Genomic DNA, 16,669 nt, shown 5'->3' with positions numbered 1-16,669 from the left:
CAATCGTGTCTATGTTTCTCACCTTCAAGTGAAGTGTCTTGCCCCTTTTCTAAGGTCAGTGGAAAGACGAGGTGAGAAACTAAGGCATAAGCAACTCTTTCCACCCCTACACCCAAAACATCTTTTTAGGCACCCAGATACTGTATGTCCAGAGTGCAGACGTTACCACAGGCTGGCTGCTCAGAGAGAAAAGAAACAGCCTGTGCATAGGCCAGTGGCTAGCACTCATCTACTGGACTGTAAACTGTCCCTGCAAAGCCATCTCTTTCTGAACTAACTTCATGCACTCAAGTATTTCAGTAAAGCCTCACAATTTTCGACTATCAGGAAAGCCAGTATATCTCCAGAAAAAAAGATTATTTTGAAAGTAAAGGATTACAGGGCACTAGGGACTCATAATGGTGTGTGTGTGTGTGTGTGTGTGTGTGTGTGTGTGTGTGTGTGTGATTTAAGTGGAGATCTGCTATGACCACAGCCACTTTTCTGTTTGTCACATGCCATCCTTATTGCAGACTATTTTCATGCACTTTGGACATTCAATCCTGCTCTGCCCTCTGGCCATCCACCCTCTTGCACACATGCATCACTGCAGTGTGGTAATGTTTATGGCCCTCTGTCACCATGGTGAAGCTGGGTCACTCTGAACAGAGCACAGAAAGCCCCAAGTGGAGGTGATACAGTGGGTGGGGGAAGAAGGTGAGAGATGACAAATGACCAACTTAACTGTGTGCACAGGCACTGTGGCCTTGCAGGCAAAATACCTGCAGACTGAGCCCACTTGGCAGTCTTCTCTGCTCTTCTGGGAGAGGAGGTTACTGGTGACATCACTGACCTGTTTGTTGTGCTAGCTGGAGAGACCCAGCTCTTCCCCTGGGAGCTTATCCTGACCTCAGGAATGGGTAAGAGGAGGTGCCAGCCATGGCAGCCCTCCCTATGGAGCTGACGTCAGACCAGACTATTTCCTGGTCAGCCAAACTCTCAGACCCAGCCCTTCTGGCTCTTGATTCCCTTTATCCAACACAGATTGGTTTGCCTGGGCCAGGAGTCTGTCAAATGAGAGGGTTCATTCTCAACAAAGGTATGTTACTGTGTGACTCTGGGCAAATCAGTTCCCCTCTGTGCATCTCATGTTCTTGGACCAGAAGATTCAAATCTCCCTATAGCTCTAGTCTTTTGCAGAAAGACTAGGATTCATACATGTGACTGTGTAGCCCACGGGCTCCCTAATTCCAAATGCCCAGATTGTAACTGATCAAGACTCTCTTTAGGTGTGGAATAAGGAAGTCTTTCCTCTTCCACTAACAAAATGACTAATATGACGTTACCAGAACAAGGCAGATAAAAGAGAATATTTCAGAGAAGGGATCATACACACATTAACAAATAGGCTATACATAGGAGGAAATTTTCCATCAGATGGAGTGATACGGCATATAATTTCTAAGACAAGGACAAAAGTAAGAAGTGCTTAGTAACGAAAATCTTAAAAATAATCTCCATCAGAATTCAATCTTTGGGAACTAATTTATGAAAAAAAATCAGTAGGGAACTTGTCAGAACTAGAAAAGAAATATATATCTATATGTTCTAGTCTTTAAGTTTCATGACTCTGAGCTGAAAATTGGTTACTGCTTTATTAAGACTTCTGGAAATTTTTAGAATACCAAGAAAGAAAGTTTCAGTTCTCCAAGTTCCATCCTTGTTTGGAGGAAGTCTTTTTCTTGTCTGAAGGCCATTGCCAAGGCTGGGTTCCTGTGCTCCAGGCGGGCGGTGTCTGTACTGGCCTCCCTAATGCCACTCAGACTCCCTCCCCTGGAAAAGCCAGCCAGGGTGACTAACTGGCCTGGTTTGCCCAGGACTGAGGGGTTTCCCAGAATGAGAGTCTTTCAGGGTTAAAGCCAAGACAGACCTTGGCACACTGGAGCAAGTTGGTCACCCTGGAGCCAGCCAACCATCCTAGACCATACATATATGCCACCAGCTCCAAGACTCCAGCTTTCTCTGAGAAGTGCATAATATCCAAATGTGATGGCCAAGAGTACTCTCTGCTATCCTGACTCTCTGCTATCCAGAGTCAGGATAGACTCTGCTATCCTGAGTCTATGGCCCTGTGGTCCATACTGCAGAAGTCTTTGTGGTTCTGAGAAAATAAAGATGGCTGCCCACAGGCCTCTACTTCCTAGTCCTTAGCTTCCAGGTTTTTTTTTTTTTTTAATTATTTTTAAATTTACATCCAAGTTAGTTAGCATACAGTGCAACAATGATTTCAAGAGTAGATTCCTTAATGCCCCTTACCCTTTTAGCCCATCCCCCCCCCCCCCCCCCCCCCCAGCTTCCAGTTTTACAAGCAGAAGCCCTGCTTTCCTGCTCAACTCACCCTCGGTGCTACTGCTCATCACATCTTTTAAAAATTCTTTTCATACAAATAAAAAACATACCCTCTTTCAGAATAACTTCATTCTAAGATCAATAATATGATTAGTCATCTAGATGTTGCCCCACTTATAAGGATTTGCTCTCATGTTAGTTCCTTCCTCCTGGGCCTTTTATGGAAACCACATCAGGATGATAGCAAGGAACCTTCTCTTGTGCAACTGTAGAGATCTCTGGGCCACCCATATCTCGCCTGGCCCTCTCCCTCCACCACAGTCTACCCCATTTTATTCCATGGCACTCTGCTCCCGACCACACAGAACCTCAGCTGCTCTGAGAGGGAACCCCCCGGTCCAGGTGTGCTAAGGTCCTGATATCTGGGGTAAAAAATGTGGATGGTCAGATGCTGCTGAACCATTATCAGTGAAATTACACTTCAGGGACATCATGTACCACGTGGGATTTTATAGACTACTTTTGTGTATAATTTTGTGAAACCTAACCACTATTTTTGTGGAAAAACCATTTCCAAATGCTGCTACCTATGTTAAGATATGAAATCAGGGGTGCCTGGGTGGCTCAGTCAGTTGAGCATCTGACTTTGGCTCAGGTCATGATCTCACAGTGAGTTTGAGCCCTGCATAAGACTGTCTGCAGTCAGTGCAGAGCCTGCTTCAGATCCTCTGTTCCTCCCCTACTCGTGCTGTCTCTCTGTCCCTCCCCTACTCGTGCTGTCTCTCCCAAAAAAGAATAAACATTAAAAACAAAAAGATAGGAAATTAAGGTTTCTCCTCTGAATTCTATCCTTTTCTTTCCCTTCTCACTTCCAGAAAACCTTATGGCCAACAGCACTGTTAACAACAAGAAAAAAATTTAAGCAATTTAAAATATCAGCACAATTTATTGTTCCCTGACCCATTAGATTAAAAAATTTCATTTATTTCCTCTCCCATTTCCTTTTCTCTGCTCCTGTCCCCTGCATTTAGGCCCCCCCTGGCTTTGGTTCATCATTCAAGCAAACCTCAAAGAGACTCACTGCACTGAGGACAGCCCCACCCCCACACCAGCCACCCTATCCATGCCAGAAGTACCACTATTTCTTTGAGATCTGTCAGCCATTGGATCATTAATAAAGCCAACTTAGGTTTTGTGGACCCCTTTTTGTTTTTAAGAAACTCAGTTACTCTGATTTCACTGGATTCAAATGACACTAGAGGGTAAGGTAAGCGGCACAGGTGTTCCAACTCGCCTGGCACTTGAGGGAGCCAGGAGGTCCACCTAAACCTTCACTGGGGACTAACCAACAATGGACTCCCATCGTGGGGGAGTCCTGGCCGAGCCACTCAGGGGAAGTGGTCCCTTAAACACACATGCCCAAAAGCTGCCCCTTTGCCTCTGCTCCTCTCACCCTCCATGTGAAGTTGTACTTTTTGAGGATTTAGTCACCGCGTATGGTAAATTACCAGCGTCCCAGTTGCCCCTAAAACAGAGATCTCCTTTTTCTCTGCCACACAGACAAGTTTTACATGCCCTAGTTCCCCCGACTGGCCAGCTAAAGGACTCTGCTCCTGTCAGGGTGAGTTCCTCTGTGCTTTCTCCTCTGTGCAGTTATGCCCTCTTCTCTTCTTCCAGCCCATTTTCCATGACCACTTTCAAAGTTCTGCCCCTGGCAGCATTTCCTCACAACCACATCCAGCCTCTGGTGTGACTGGCTCCATTCTCCCATCTACACTCACATATATGGGTATGGTAGGCTATACTGATCGTTTACGATTCTTGGTGTGCATGGTGTCCTTTTATGTCCATTTGCTTCAGTACCCTACTACACTATACATTCCTTGAGTACCGAAACCATGTACCCTCCACAGCCCAGGAATTTTGTAATACTAATAGTGATAATAAAAATAAAACAGCTGATGACAAATTCTCTATGGTTTTGGATGACAATTTCATGCATCTATTAAAAATCAGAGGCAATTTTACATCATTGTTAAGACTGTACTTTGGAACCAGGCTCTGGGTTTGAATCCTTTTCCATTTACTAGCTACATGATCTTCAGTAACATTCCTAACTGTTCTCTGCCTCAGTTTGTCTGAAAAGTGGGGATAATAATAGTACCTGCCTCCTAGGATTAAAAGACTCACTGCATAGAAAGTGCTTTGAATGTTTCCTGACATATGGCCAGCCAGCCATAATATTAGCTACTGGTGTTATTTTTGAACACTTACTATGTGCCACGCAAAGTGCTCAAAGCCAGATGAAGATTATCTCCCATATTTCCCACAATAATGCTGTGTGACGTTGGTGCCACTATTATTCCCCACTTTACAGGTGGGAAAATGAAGGCACAGTAAGGTTGTCACTCGCCCAAGGACACATACATAGTAACATACAATCTCCCTATGGAGAAGGGTGGGGACCATATCTCTCTTTGTAGATCATGTGCCCTCCTCCTTCACTATAAAGAAATATAAGCCTATCCCACTACCTTCAAGGAGATCACATTCTCCAGGGTTGCCAAAAAGTCTTAAAGATGACATTGCTCATCCCTAGCCACGAAGACATGAAATGTCACTCTTGGTCCCAGACTATTTTAAGATAGACGTAAACACTGTTGGATTGAGGGTAGCTTGAATAAAGCAAATGTAAAGGGCAACATCCAAGTCCAAAGTGACTCCCTTATTACCTGCCATTTCCTCCTTGCCATGTACTTCTTCATCCGGTCCTTTGAGAGTTTCTTGGCCTCCATGTTCTTGGTGTCTTTCATTAGCCACGGATGCTGAAGGCACTGGGTGCAGTTCAGTCGGTTTCTGATGGAGGCAGAGATCAGAGGATTTCTGAACAGGAGGGGACCTCAGAGACTGCTGGTTAGATCAGAAATGGGAGGTCACCTGTCCTCGGTCCATCCACCATGATCAGGGTTACTGTGGTCCTGGCATTTTTCCTCTTTTGGTCTGGGTTACACTGACTAGATCAGAATAGGTTAGTGTTAAGGCCTAACCACCAAGTAAGCAGGTGGAATCTCATGACCTGCCCTTGGGTCTAAGAAGTGTAAGTGCTCGGGGCACCTGGATGGCTCAGTCGGTTAAGCGTCTGACTTGGGTTCAGGTCATGATCTCACAATTTGTGAGTTAGAGCCCCGCATCGGTCTCCGTGCTGACAGCTCAGAGCCTGGAGCCTGCTTCCAATTCTGTGTCTCCTCCTCTCTCTGCCCCTCCCCTGCTCATGCTTTGTCTCTCAATAATAAATAAACGTTAAAAAATTAAAAAAAAAAAAAGAGAAGTCTAAGTGCTGGAAGGCAGATATTCTAGGGTGGGGTCATTCTACTGGTCACGTGGGGAAGGGGCTGTGGAGGCCTAATCCTTTAGCCTCCCTATCTGGTGGCAAGGAAGGTAAAACATGAAGCCTAAATCTCTGAGAATCACTGAGTTTTCATGTCTTGTGATGTGGTCGAGTATCAGATTTTTCTTGTTAAAACTCAGAAGTATGTCCTGCATACAATCTATGCATTATGACAACCTTACAAACTGTACTCAAACTCATTTAATCTCTCTGAAAGCTCTGGGAATCTAGAAATAATTCAGGGCCATCACCTGAGTTATAATAGGACTAATAAAGCCCAAAGAACCAGATGCTAACACACATAGAAAAACGAGTATGAGGAGCACCTGGGTGGCTCAGTCAGTTAAGCAGCCGACTTCGGCTCAGGTCATGATCTCGCGGTCCGTGAGTTCGAGCCCCGCGTCAGGCTCTGTGCTGACAGCTCAGAGCCTGGAGCCTGTTTCAGATTCTGTGTCTCCCTCTCTCTGACCCTCCCCCGTTCATGCTCTGTCTCTCTCTGTCTCAAAAATAAATAAATGTTAAAAAAATTTTTTTAAAAAGAAAAACGAGTATGAGTAAATTTGCTAAGTATAACAAAATGTAGTGATCTTTAGATAAAAGGATCATGGATTATTTTAATTTTCCTATATTCAAATTTTCTACAACTTACATCATTAATTTTATACTAGATGAATATTTGTCAAAGTGCTGAAAGGTGGAGATTTCTGGTTAAAGAGATGCTAAGTTCAAGAGTTTATAGGAATCGAGTATCTTGACATTTGAAATCAGTTCTTTGGTGAATCCATTTTATGAGCACAGAGGGTCTAGTACAGCTCATTACTGAATTAATTCAACGTCAGATGAGAAAACAGATATATCCATATTGCCCCATTTACCAAATCTTCAGTGAATGAAGCTTGGTGGACAAAAACCATCCTGGACCAGAGTTATTAGGAAGGAGGTCTGCATCTCTGCAAAGCATCTTGGGAGCAAGGATTGCTCACACTGGAAGGGAACCTAGGTCCCCACAACATCCAGATTCTACCTGAGTAATGTCTATTTCTAACAAAGGCTGTGAGAGCAAAACACTAAGACAGCCTCACTGAAGGAGTGTGGATGTAGCCTCTGGAGGAGTTTGGCCTGAGGTAGTTACAAAGGACTGAGAGGTGGACACATATCGAGAAAATCAGAGCCATCTGAGAGACCTTCCAACACTCTTTTTTTAGCAACTGTGCTCTTGGTCCCAAACAGGGTTTCTCCCAGAGGGGAACAAGATAACCGGTAGCCTCCAGGGGTCTGTGGGCCAGGCAGACAGGGCAGAGCCTGCACCATAAAGTTACCTGGCGAATGCAGTCACCTACCTGTGGAGTCGGGCAGCCCTTCCCCTTTTTACCCTCTGGTGTCTGACCTATTTCAATACCACCCTTCTTCTAGGGCAAAGTGTAGAACTGCTCCCTGGTGCCAAATGCTACTTGGGTTGGGAGGGGGGGGGGGGCGGGGGCGGGGGCTGGAGCCACACCCTGCCTCATCTGGTCACCAGTTTACAATGGGCCAGGCACCCAACAGGCCAGTTACTCCCACCTGACAGCCTGCGGCTCCCTTCCCTCAGGCAGGCCAGCTTTCCCCACACTGGCACAGCCTCCAGCCTACCTGCTGTAATCCCGCAGGTTCCCTCGAGGGGAGAGTGCTCACCTATGGATTCCGCTCTAGCCTCCCAGCTGCACTCTTCTCTCATGGGGACACTTACCCAGCACCTTATGCAACTGTTTTATGTGTTCCTCCACCAACCACAACGGCAGCTCCCAGAAGCCCCCAAGGTGGAGGTGGGGAACTGCACAGTCTGCGCGGTGAATGGGGGAAAGGGCACAGGCTGGGACAGAGCTGAGCCAGAGGTCTGAAATCACGGCCTCACTCTGGCCAGCGGGAGAAGGTACCATGTTCAGGCCGTCAGTTGTTAAGTAATTTAGATATGGAAAAGACATCAAGCCAGAATAGCCTGGGGACATGATTAGGTCCACAATAGGGTACTTGCAGAGTCACCCCTGAAGAGGGGCTGAGGTTTCAGCATGGCATCCCTGGCCACAGCACACAAGAAAATAGAGGTTGTCAATATTCACACACACAAGCTGCCCCTCTCCCTGCAGCATCCATGAAGTGTTGCTTTTCAAGTGGGGTTTCTGTGCTTCTAAAGACCAGTGGAGTGTCTGGAACCAGGGAGCTGGGGGACCTAGGAAGACCCCCTTCACCTCCCCCGTTCTTGCAGTGCCCGCCCTCCACTCCTCAGTGGGAAGGGGCCCACGACAGGCAAAGGAGGTCCCTGCTTCTGGACACCAGTCCAGGGAGTGGGGAAGCTGTAAAGATGGAAATCTCAACTCATTACTTCATATCTTTCTTCAGTAAATTGCTGATAAAATCTTTGGCATCATCAGAGATCTCATCGAAAGCTTCATCGTCGAAATCCCAGGTGGCTGAGGTCACGTTGGCTAGGGTTTCATTATCGTTGTCACCCATGAAGGGAGAAAGTCCACTAACCCTGGAAGATAAAAGCAGGACAACAGGTGAATGGGGAGTGGCTGATGGCAGGAAAGGCAGGGTGGGACGATCCCCCCAAGTGAGTGTTGAGGTCAAAGGTGAGGGCCCTCAAAGCCCTGTACCCCTAATATTCCTGTGCCTGCTTCTCCTCCCACCTGAGGAAAGGAGAGAGGGTGTAGCTCACAGGCTTCTGTGGCCCAGCCTCTTCTCAGTGCTCCCTGTACTTCTGGGGTGTCACCTGCCTCTTGTCACCACCTGCCTGTGAGGCTGAGGGGAACGAATTTACTTCAGTTTACAGCTTCCACAGTACAGAGCAGGGCCCCTCTTCCTGTCCTCTGTTTTCCCCCAAGGCCCAGAACCTTCTCCACGGCTCCCTTCATCTCCGTGCTGTGGCCACCCTCGTCAGGGACTGGTCACATGGTACAGCACTCACCACTGCACCCGCTGTCCCTGCCCCCTTCTACCTCTTATCTTCATACCCGTCAGCACCAATGAGAGGGCCCAGCACACTCGGGACACTTGGCAAGCTCGGACAAACAGTAGACTTTGAATCAGCAACATGGGTTTGGTGATCTGTCTACACCAGTAAGCCTGAGGCACTTAGGCCAAACCAGAAAGCTTGCGTTAAGAGATACCAAAGCTGAGGAAAGAGCACAGTGTTTTCATTTGTGGGTGACCTTGGACATTTTCCTCCTCTGTATGATGGAGAACCTACTACTTAACTATACAGTAGTCACCACTTGTACCAATTCTCCTTCTCGTCTTCCTCCTTCTCCTCCTCCATCAACGTCATCATGGCAGCAAACATTAACCAAACATTTACTATGTGCCAGGCACTAGGCAAACAGCTTAAAATAGATGAACTCATTCCATTTTTTTATCTTTTTTTTTTTTTTTTTCATTTTAGAGAGAGAAAGTGAGCAAGCATGAGCGGGGGGGGGGGGGGGGGGGGGGGGGAGGGGCAGAGGGAGAGAGAGAGAGAGAGACAATCCCAAGCAGGATTCACCCTCAGCACAGAGCATGACATGGGGCTTGATCCCACAACCGTGAGATCATGACCTGAGCTGAAATCAAGAGCTGGACACTCAACCAACTGAGCCACCCAGGCGCCCTGAACTCAGTCAATCTTAACACTACCCTATAACACAGGTAACTCCTTACTTTAACAGATGAGGAAATGGGCATTGATTGGGGTTAGGTAACTTGCCCAAGGATTCAGTCAGTGAGCTCTGAACCCAGGCATCTAGAGCCTAAATCTTCACTGAAAGACCCCTGTGACAGTGAAGTAAACCATAGTTTACAGCTCTGGCACAAGGCCTGGTCCATAGGAAGGGGCTCTGTCTGTGACTGTGGATATTGCATGCTTCTTCTGTGTACAGTTCACCCGCATGGGCTCACTAATCTGTGACCTTGGGAGTGACACATTTACCAATAGTGTAAGCCAAATAAAATGTGTAAGACAAAGTACCTCAAAGCCAAGGAGAACAGATTTACAGCTTACTGGCCTCACCTCTTACTCCTGTGTACCTCCTCTTCATTCCAGCCATCCCCCTGCCACTCGCCTTGACCTGGGGCTGGCCGCATGGGAGTCAGGCCTATGCGGATGCACAGAGCCCCACCCTTAGAAGGCCCCACTGTTGGTTTAATACTCTGCTGTCAAACGGAAACTTGTAGTAATATTTGAACAAGTCATTTCATCTTTTTATTTTGCACTAAGCCCCACAAATTATGTAGCTGGTCCTGCCCTGATCCCACCTGAGTCCCATGAGATAGATCCAGGGCCCTCATGCCATCAGTGTTCCGAACTAAGGCTTCACTAATGTCCCTGCCTCCCAAATCCATATGAATCCATCGTCATAAACAATAACACAAACCCTTCTGGAACTGTCTCTACATTCATAAGGCCTCAGCTTATGAAATGTAATAGCACCTGAAAACCAAGTTTTATAAAACAAAACCCGCTGAAATATTGTGAGGCAAGCTTGCCATGGGGGGAACCTTCCGGTGAGACCTTTTGTAAAAAAAAAAAAAGAAAACTTTTGCAATGTGAGTGATCTTGCCCTGGTCAATATATTGGTGTTTTAGAATAACAGTTTTGCAGATGGCATTAAAATGTCTTATTTCTGTTCTGCTTGAAGACGGCACGGGGCTGACTATTCTCGATTGCATGACAATGAAGAAAGGGTGGGAGTGTACCACTCCCGAGTCTGTGGGGTTATATGCTACTCCCTCCCCCATCTCTGGGCCTCAGTTTCCCCTTTTTACACCAAGGGTACTGGGCTAGAATTCCTAGGAGCTCCCAGCTGTCCCCATCTCTGTGATCCTGATCCTGTGTGACTTCAGCTAGTCCCATGGAGAAGCAGCCTGACCCTTGCTTGCCAGCATCTGCCTCCTCCGGTCTTTCCATTTTCTGTTTGAAATGAAGAGGGGTAAAGTCCTGCAGCATTCCAACCACTACAAGAAGGGCAGACAATCCTGCTGTGGAATGCTGAAACGTCCCCTTCTGTAAACTTCCTTTCCTAATTAGGGACTGCAATCCTGCAAAGATAGGGCTTAATCTCTGTAAAGTTCACAGCTGGGGAGAGCCTCCTCGCTCCTCCTTCCTGGCAGCTCATCCATCTGAAATACCCCCAGCCCTGGTTGGCTCCTTGCCAGCAGAGCTCCCACAGAATTCCTCCTGTTAAAGAGTATGTCTCTAAAATAAAACTTGCAATATACGCAGAGCATGATGACAAAGAGAGTGTTAGAATTTCAGTCATGTTTCTTGGTGGTGGAATTTGGCAGGATCTTAAAAAATTTTTTTGGGACTTTTTATTTATTACTAGAATTTGCATAAGGATCATGTATGGTTGGGTTGATCAACCCAGTCAACAAACATAATAACATTAGCATTCAAAATACAACTATCCACCTCTCTTCCTAGTTTTATCTCATTTGTTAACTGAAGGGGATCAGAGTATGCCACTCCAAAATATGCCACTTTGGCATAAAGATTGTTTTGAGCTGAAGGCATTAGCTCTTTGCCTTCTCTTTCTGTCTAAAAGCAGGACAATGATTTCTTTTTTATTAAGGTGACAAAATTTCCGGGGCACCTGAGTGGCTCAGTCAGTTAAGTGTCTGATTTCAGCTCAGGTCATGATCTTGCAGTCTGTGAGTTAGAGCCCCAGGTCAAGCCTGTTTCAGATTCTGTGTCCCCTCTCTCTCTGCCCCTCCTTCACTCATTCTCTCTCTCTCTCAACATAAATAAACATTTAAAAAAAAAGTGACATAAATTTCCATTTGTAAATATGTTCTCTCCTTTACCAGAAACAGACCCATCTTAACAGACCTTGCAAAACAACCTTTATTTACTACACATTTCCCAGTCACCTTCTCACAACTTACTCCTCGAGAAGCCCCAAACCCCTTTCCTTTGTCTAATAACAACAATAATCGCTTGCTCTTTTTTAAAATAGTATGTAAGCCCCCAAATCTAAACACCTCTTGAATCACATTTCTTTGTGAACTCCTATGCATCTTTTTTCCCCCCTCTTGTTAATCTGTCTCTTGTCAGTTTGATTTGCAGGCCTCCAAGAAAAGAACCTAAAAAGGTGGAGGAAAGTTTTTTCTTCCTCCCCAACATAACGAATGGATTCATCTAGTTTTTACAAAACTTATAGTCAGAGTGGGCAAGTTTTTAGATGCTCCACTTTTTTTGTCACTTGACATTGCTGTTCACAAGTGTGTGCACAGTCTTCACATTCATTTTTAATGGTCGCTGAGAAGTCACAAAGGTCATGACTGCAGGGTGTTCTCATTTAATTCTTACTCTCTCACTGAAGCAAAACTTCACCCACGGAATCTGATGCCCACGGCTGTTCTGCTTGCAGGGCAGAACATCAGAATGGAGAAAGGTACAGAAATGCCTCTTGCACTATACTTTCTTCATGATGTTTTTCAAGCAGCAGGTGACCCCACTGCACGAATGGCCCATTGAAACAGACCACACATCTGCCAGCAGAACTACTGAGTGCTTAGGAAGGTGTTAGTCTTTTGTCCCATTTTAGCCTTCAGATACTCATTCCCTGGTGCGGTGGGAAGATTCGAGAGGGCTGGGCAGGTCCCAGAGGAAGAACTGGGTATCTTTTTGTGCAGTGGCCTAGAAAGTAGACACCCTGGGTTAGTCACACTAACCACAGCCCATGTCTCTGGAGAGAAAAACCTGCAGTGGTGGCTGGGACTGGCGTGGGCTCAGGGCACCTGGAGGATGCAGAAGCTGGAATCAGAGAACATGTCTGGGAGGGCAGGGGCAGCTTTTAGTGGGGCTGTCTGTTCCCTCTGAAGAACCCTGCACCAAACCCCAAGTCTGAATATGTACCTGATGCTTGGGCACTGGGTCTTCTCCCTCGCTCACTGGGCTCATGTCCCCAGAAGTTAGATTTTGGTTGGGGATGGCCCCAGCTCTCTGGACCACAGTAGGTGCTCAACAAAGGAGCTGAAATAGGAAATCTGTCGCTGAGCCCAATAAGAAGACGGTAGGAAGAAAGCAGAGGAGTAACTGCCCTCTACCTTGGCTTGAAGCAGGAGAGGGAGAGAAGGAATTCTGGAGTAGGGGTGAGAGAAGGGTACACAGAAGGTTTCTGGTGTCCCCACAGGCAGTAAGGGAATGCTAAATGCTCAGAAAATAGGGGAGAGAAAAGCAAGAAAGGAAAGGAGGTCTTAGAAAAGGAGGCAAGGCTTAGAATATCTTCCATGTTGAAGTGTGGCCTAGAGCACTCCTGTCCTGTCTCCTCCTGCCAGAAACCAAATGGACATTACTAACACCAGAAGAATCTCCAGGAAATTCAGAGAATCTACCATCTCCCTCCAGAATCAGGGATGCGAGGGTAGGGGGGCCCATAACCCCAGCCACCGCATTTATACTCTGCCTGGAAAACCTGGGGCAGGCCACGAGGCCAGAACAGGATCCAGTGCCAGAACAGGATCTGCCTTGATATCCCTGAGGGGTTTCAGGAGCTCTTCCAACAAAGTCAGAAAAACCTACAGGGACAGAGCTCGTGGCTCAGGGAGCGCTCACCAAATATGCATTGAATAGTAAATGAGTTATCACTTATTTCCACAACTCCCTGCCCTCTCTCACTGGCCCCAGAAAGGAGATGGGGGGGTTCCTCTGGTACAAATGTGGAAGGTGGCCCTGACAAGGGCTGTCAGATAGACAACCAAGCTCCAAAGAGAGGGACAGAGGACAGAACCTCTTCTGAGGACTTCCAGCAACAGCTCCAGAATTTTGCAAAGCAGGGTCTGAAAAAAGCCATTTGGCTGGCTCCACATTTTGTTTTGGGTGCCATGTGCTCTGCTGAGAGCCCTCACTCAGGAGAGGAGCTCCCCAGTCCTCAATCCCCACTGTGAGAGTCAACAGGAAAAGTCCCAGAGGGCAGGGCAGCCCACAGTGGGGTACGCAGGAGCCAGGATGCTGCAGGAGGCTTCGCAGGGCCGGCCTGTGTCCATCAGGTCTGGCCCTCACCTGCCTCCCTGTCACACACATCTCTCCCCTCTTCTTGCACTCTGCTGCCCAAACACCCTTAGGATGGTGCCCCAGTCATCAAAATTATGTTCTCCCCATTTCAAAAAGCTCTCCCTTATTTCTTGGTCTTAGCTTTAAAAGTAATCTAGTAAAGCAATAGAACATATTATCCAAATTATTATGTTTCTCCACCTAAAATAATTTGCATTTTATTTTATTTATTTTTTTTAACTTTTTTTTAATGTTTATTTATTTCTGAGACAGAGACAGAGCATGAGTGGGAGAGGGGCAGAGAGAGAGGGAGACACAGAATCAGAAGCAGGCTCTAGACTCTGAGCTGTCAGCACAGAACCCAACGTGGGACGCGAACTCACAAACCGTGAGATCATGACCTGACCCGCAGTCAGACGCTTAACCAACTGAGCCACCCAGGTGCCCCTGCATTTTAAAATAAAGTACTCTTATGACTCAATAATTCTAGTTCTAGATTATACATCCAACAGAAATGCATAAATGCATTCACTAAGACACATGTAACAGAATACCTGAAATATCCCAAACTGGCATCTATTAAAAACCCATCAATGTGAAATGGATAAATAAACTGGATGATGTTCCTACCATGGAACACTACATAGCACCGAGAATGAACAATCTACAGCTACATACAATAAAATGAATGGGTCTCACAAACAATGTGGAGCAAAGGAAGCCAGATATGGCTCACTGTATGATTTTGTTTACGTAAAGTTCAAAAACAGGCAAGACTAGCATGTGACGTTAGACATGATGATGGTTACCTCTGAGGGATAGTGACTGGGAGGGGCACGGGGAGGGCTGCAGGGGCCTGACTAGTGTGGGGGTTCTTCATCTGGGTACAGGTTACACAGGTGTGTTCACTGTGAAAATTAAAGGGCAGTCCAGGCCCTGCTCCGTCCCTGAATAGTTGGACCAACTCTCCTAATTTCCTGGACTATCCTTACTTTAGCACTGAGAGCCCTATATCCTGGGCAATTCATCAGGAACTGGGAAGGCACTGGGGGAACTGGGAAGGCTGGTCACCCTCCAGGACCGTGGGAAGTGGGCAGTCACGTGTACTTCCTTGGCCCCGGTCACCTCCGAGCCAAACAAAGATCAAATCCCTGCCCCGATTCACTCCCAGGTTTGTTCTGAGGATCAGACAGGAGCCCACGTGAAAATCTGTGGGAGCAGATGATCCCAATGTGCAGCAGTGGGAAAACCGATGGAGACAGTTATACAAATCTTGATGGCTGCAGAGGGACCCAGGGACTGAGCCAGGATACGAGACAACTAGATCTGGACATAATAAACTGACTGAAGACTGTTTCTCAAGTGCCAGGTGTCTCCCCCGGGGCCAGACATCCAGTGTGAGCACCGTGCAGCCTGGGGCAGCCCCAGAAGGGGCGACTGGGCCCACTGGCCTGATGTTTCTTATTTACCAAGGGAGCTAGGAGTACAGATTGGATGCAGTTTTTGTTACTCATTGCTCCCTTACTCCTGGAGTGAGGCTGGGGTAGGAAGACACAGGTACATGCACTACTGGCCAGGGAGTTTCTTCTCCGCGGCTCTGGGGGAGGAGGTGGTGGTGGTGGTGCTGGGGTGACCCTGGGCCGGGAAGAAGCTGACTCTCTGGGGTACGGAGTCCATGCCACAGGTTTAACTGAGGGAGGCTATCCTGACACACCACAGCGAGACTAAAACTCCCGAGCATGTGGAAAAGCCACAGGGCACACACACAAGATCACTCCACTTCTGCTAAAGCTTTTGTAACGGTGGCTACTAACTAACCCTGGCTGTGCAGCAGAATAACCTAGGGCCATTTATCATACTGGGGTCTAAAAAAGCATTCTTAGGCCTTCCTCCAGTTTTCTATGAAAACAAAAGCATTTCCATTTGCTTCAACAATGAAAAATATTATTTTCAAAATGAATGCATGTGTATCTGCATCTTCAGAGGGACCATCCCATTACTGCGTGTTGCTACATGAGTTCAGGGGTTGCCTCTGCGGCCGGTGACTATTGGCAGCCCGGGCTTTCAGAGACTCAATCACTAAGGTCCCACCAAGGTGTGTTCCAGAGACTGCTACTCATAAGTGTGGTCCTTGGATCAGTACCACTGGTGACCTGGAACCTGTTAGAAATGTGGTTAGTAGGTCTCCCAGACCTTCTGAACCAGAACCTGCAATCTAAGGAGAGGCCTAGGTGATTCATGCATATTATTGTTTACAAAGCACTGGTCTACATTACTGGCCTCCCCTCTTTGTTGTTTTGTTTTGTTTTGTTTTGTTTTGTTTTTTAAGTTTATTTTGAGAGAGAGAGAGAGAGGGAGAGAGAGAATCCCAGGCAGGCTCTGGGTTGTCAGCGTGGAGCCCAGTGCAGGCTTGATCTCAGGAAATGAACCATGAGATAGTGACCTGAGCTGAAATCAGGACACTTAACCTACTGAGCCACCCAGGCGCTCTGGCCTCCCCTCTTTTTCTCCAGCATTGTTAACTGAAATGGCTTCATATTTTCTACCTGATTTCCCAGTTCTAATTTCTGTGTGGCTTTCTGTTGTCTGTTGACCCCACTTAAGGCTTTACCATCAAAAGTGCTTATTAATTGGCCCATACAATAGGCTCATGCATGAGGCTGGCAGTTGGGGTCCCCCTGCCATGAGGATGGGGTGCTATCTTCTGAAGATAATGATGACACCCACAGGAGATGTGCACCCGGGCTCCCTGCCTCCATGGACCCACCTACACAAGTGAGGGTAAATTATACCAGTCACATTCCATCCTCTTGGCCAAAGGCCCCAGCCTGGCCAGCATTAGGGACAGTAAAGGGCCCAGAATGGGGTCTCAGTGTCAGAGCTAGCCACTTCTACAGAAGTGCGATGTGGGCTGCTGACTTCCTCGGGAAAACAGGAGTCGGGCAGGC

General features: G+C 47.1%; 1 protein-coding gene across 6 annotated transcripts in view; it reads right to left on the bottom strand.

Annotated features, from left to right (window-relative positions):
* The window catches only part of MYLK (myosin light chain kinase), a 229,635-nt gene that overhangs the window by 25,022 nt on the left and 187,944 nt on the right, over window positions 1-16,669 (bottom strand). For all 6 annotated transcript variants that reach the window (XM_047874662.1, XM_047874663.1, XM_047874666.1 and 3 more), the window contains 2 exons: window positions 8,076-8,228; window positions 5,061-5,184 (listed from right to left, as the gene is read on the bottom strand). In XM_047874662.1, coding sequence (XP_047730618.1) covers window positions 5,061-5,184; window positions 8,076-8,228 — 277 coding nt within the window. The remainder of the gene's footprint in view (window positions 1-5,060; window positions 5,185-8,075; window positions 8,229-16,669) is intronic.

Source organism: Prionailurus viverrinus, chromosome C2, assembly GCF_022837055.1.
Source record: "Prionailurus viverrinus isolate Anna chromosome C2, UM_Priviv_1.0, whole genome shotgun sequence".
Classification (NCBI taxonomy): Eukaryota; Metazoa; Chordata; class Mammalia; order Carnivora; family Felidae; genus Prionailurus; species Prionailurus viverrinus.
This window is presented reverse-complemented; position numbering and strand designations above follow the sequence as displayed.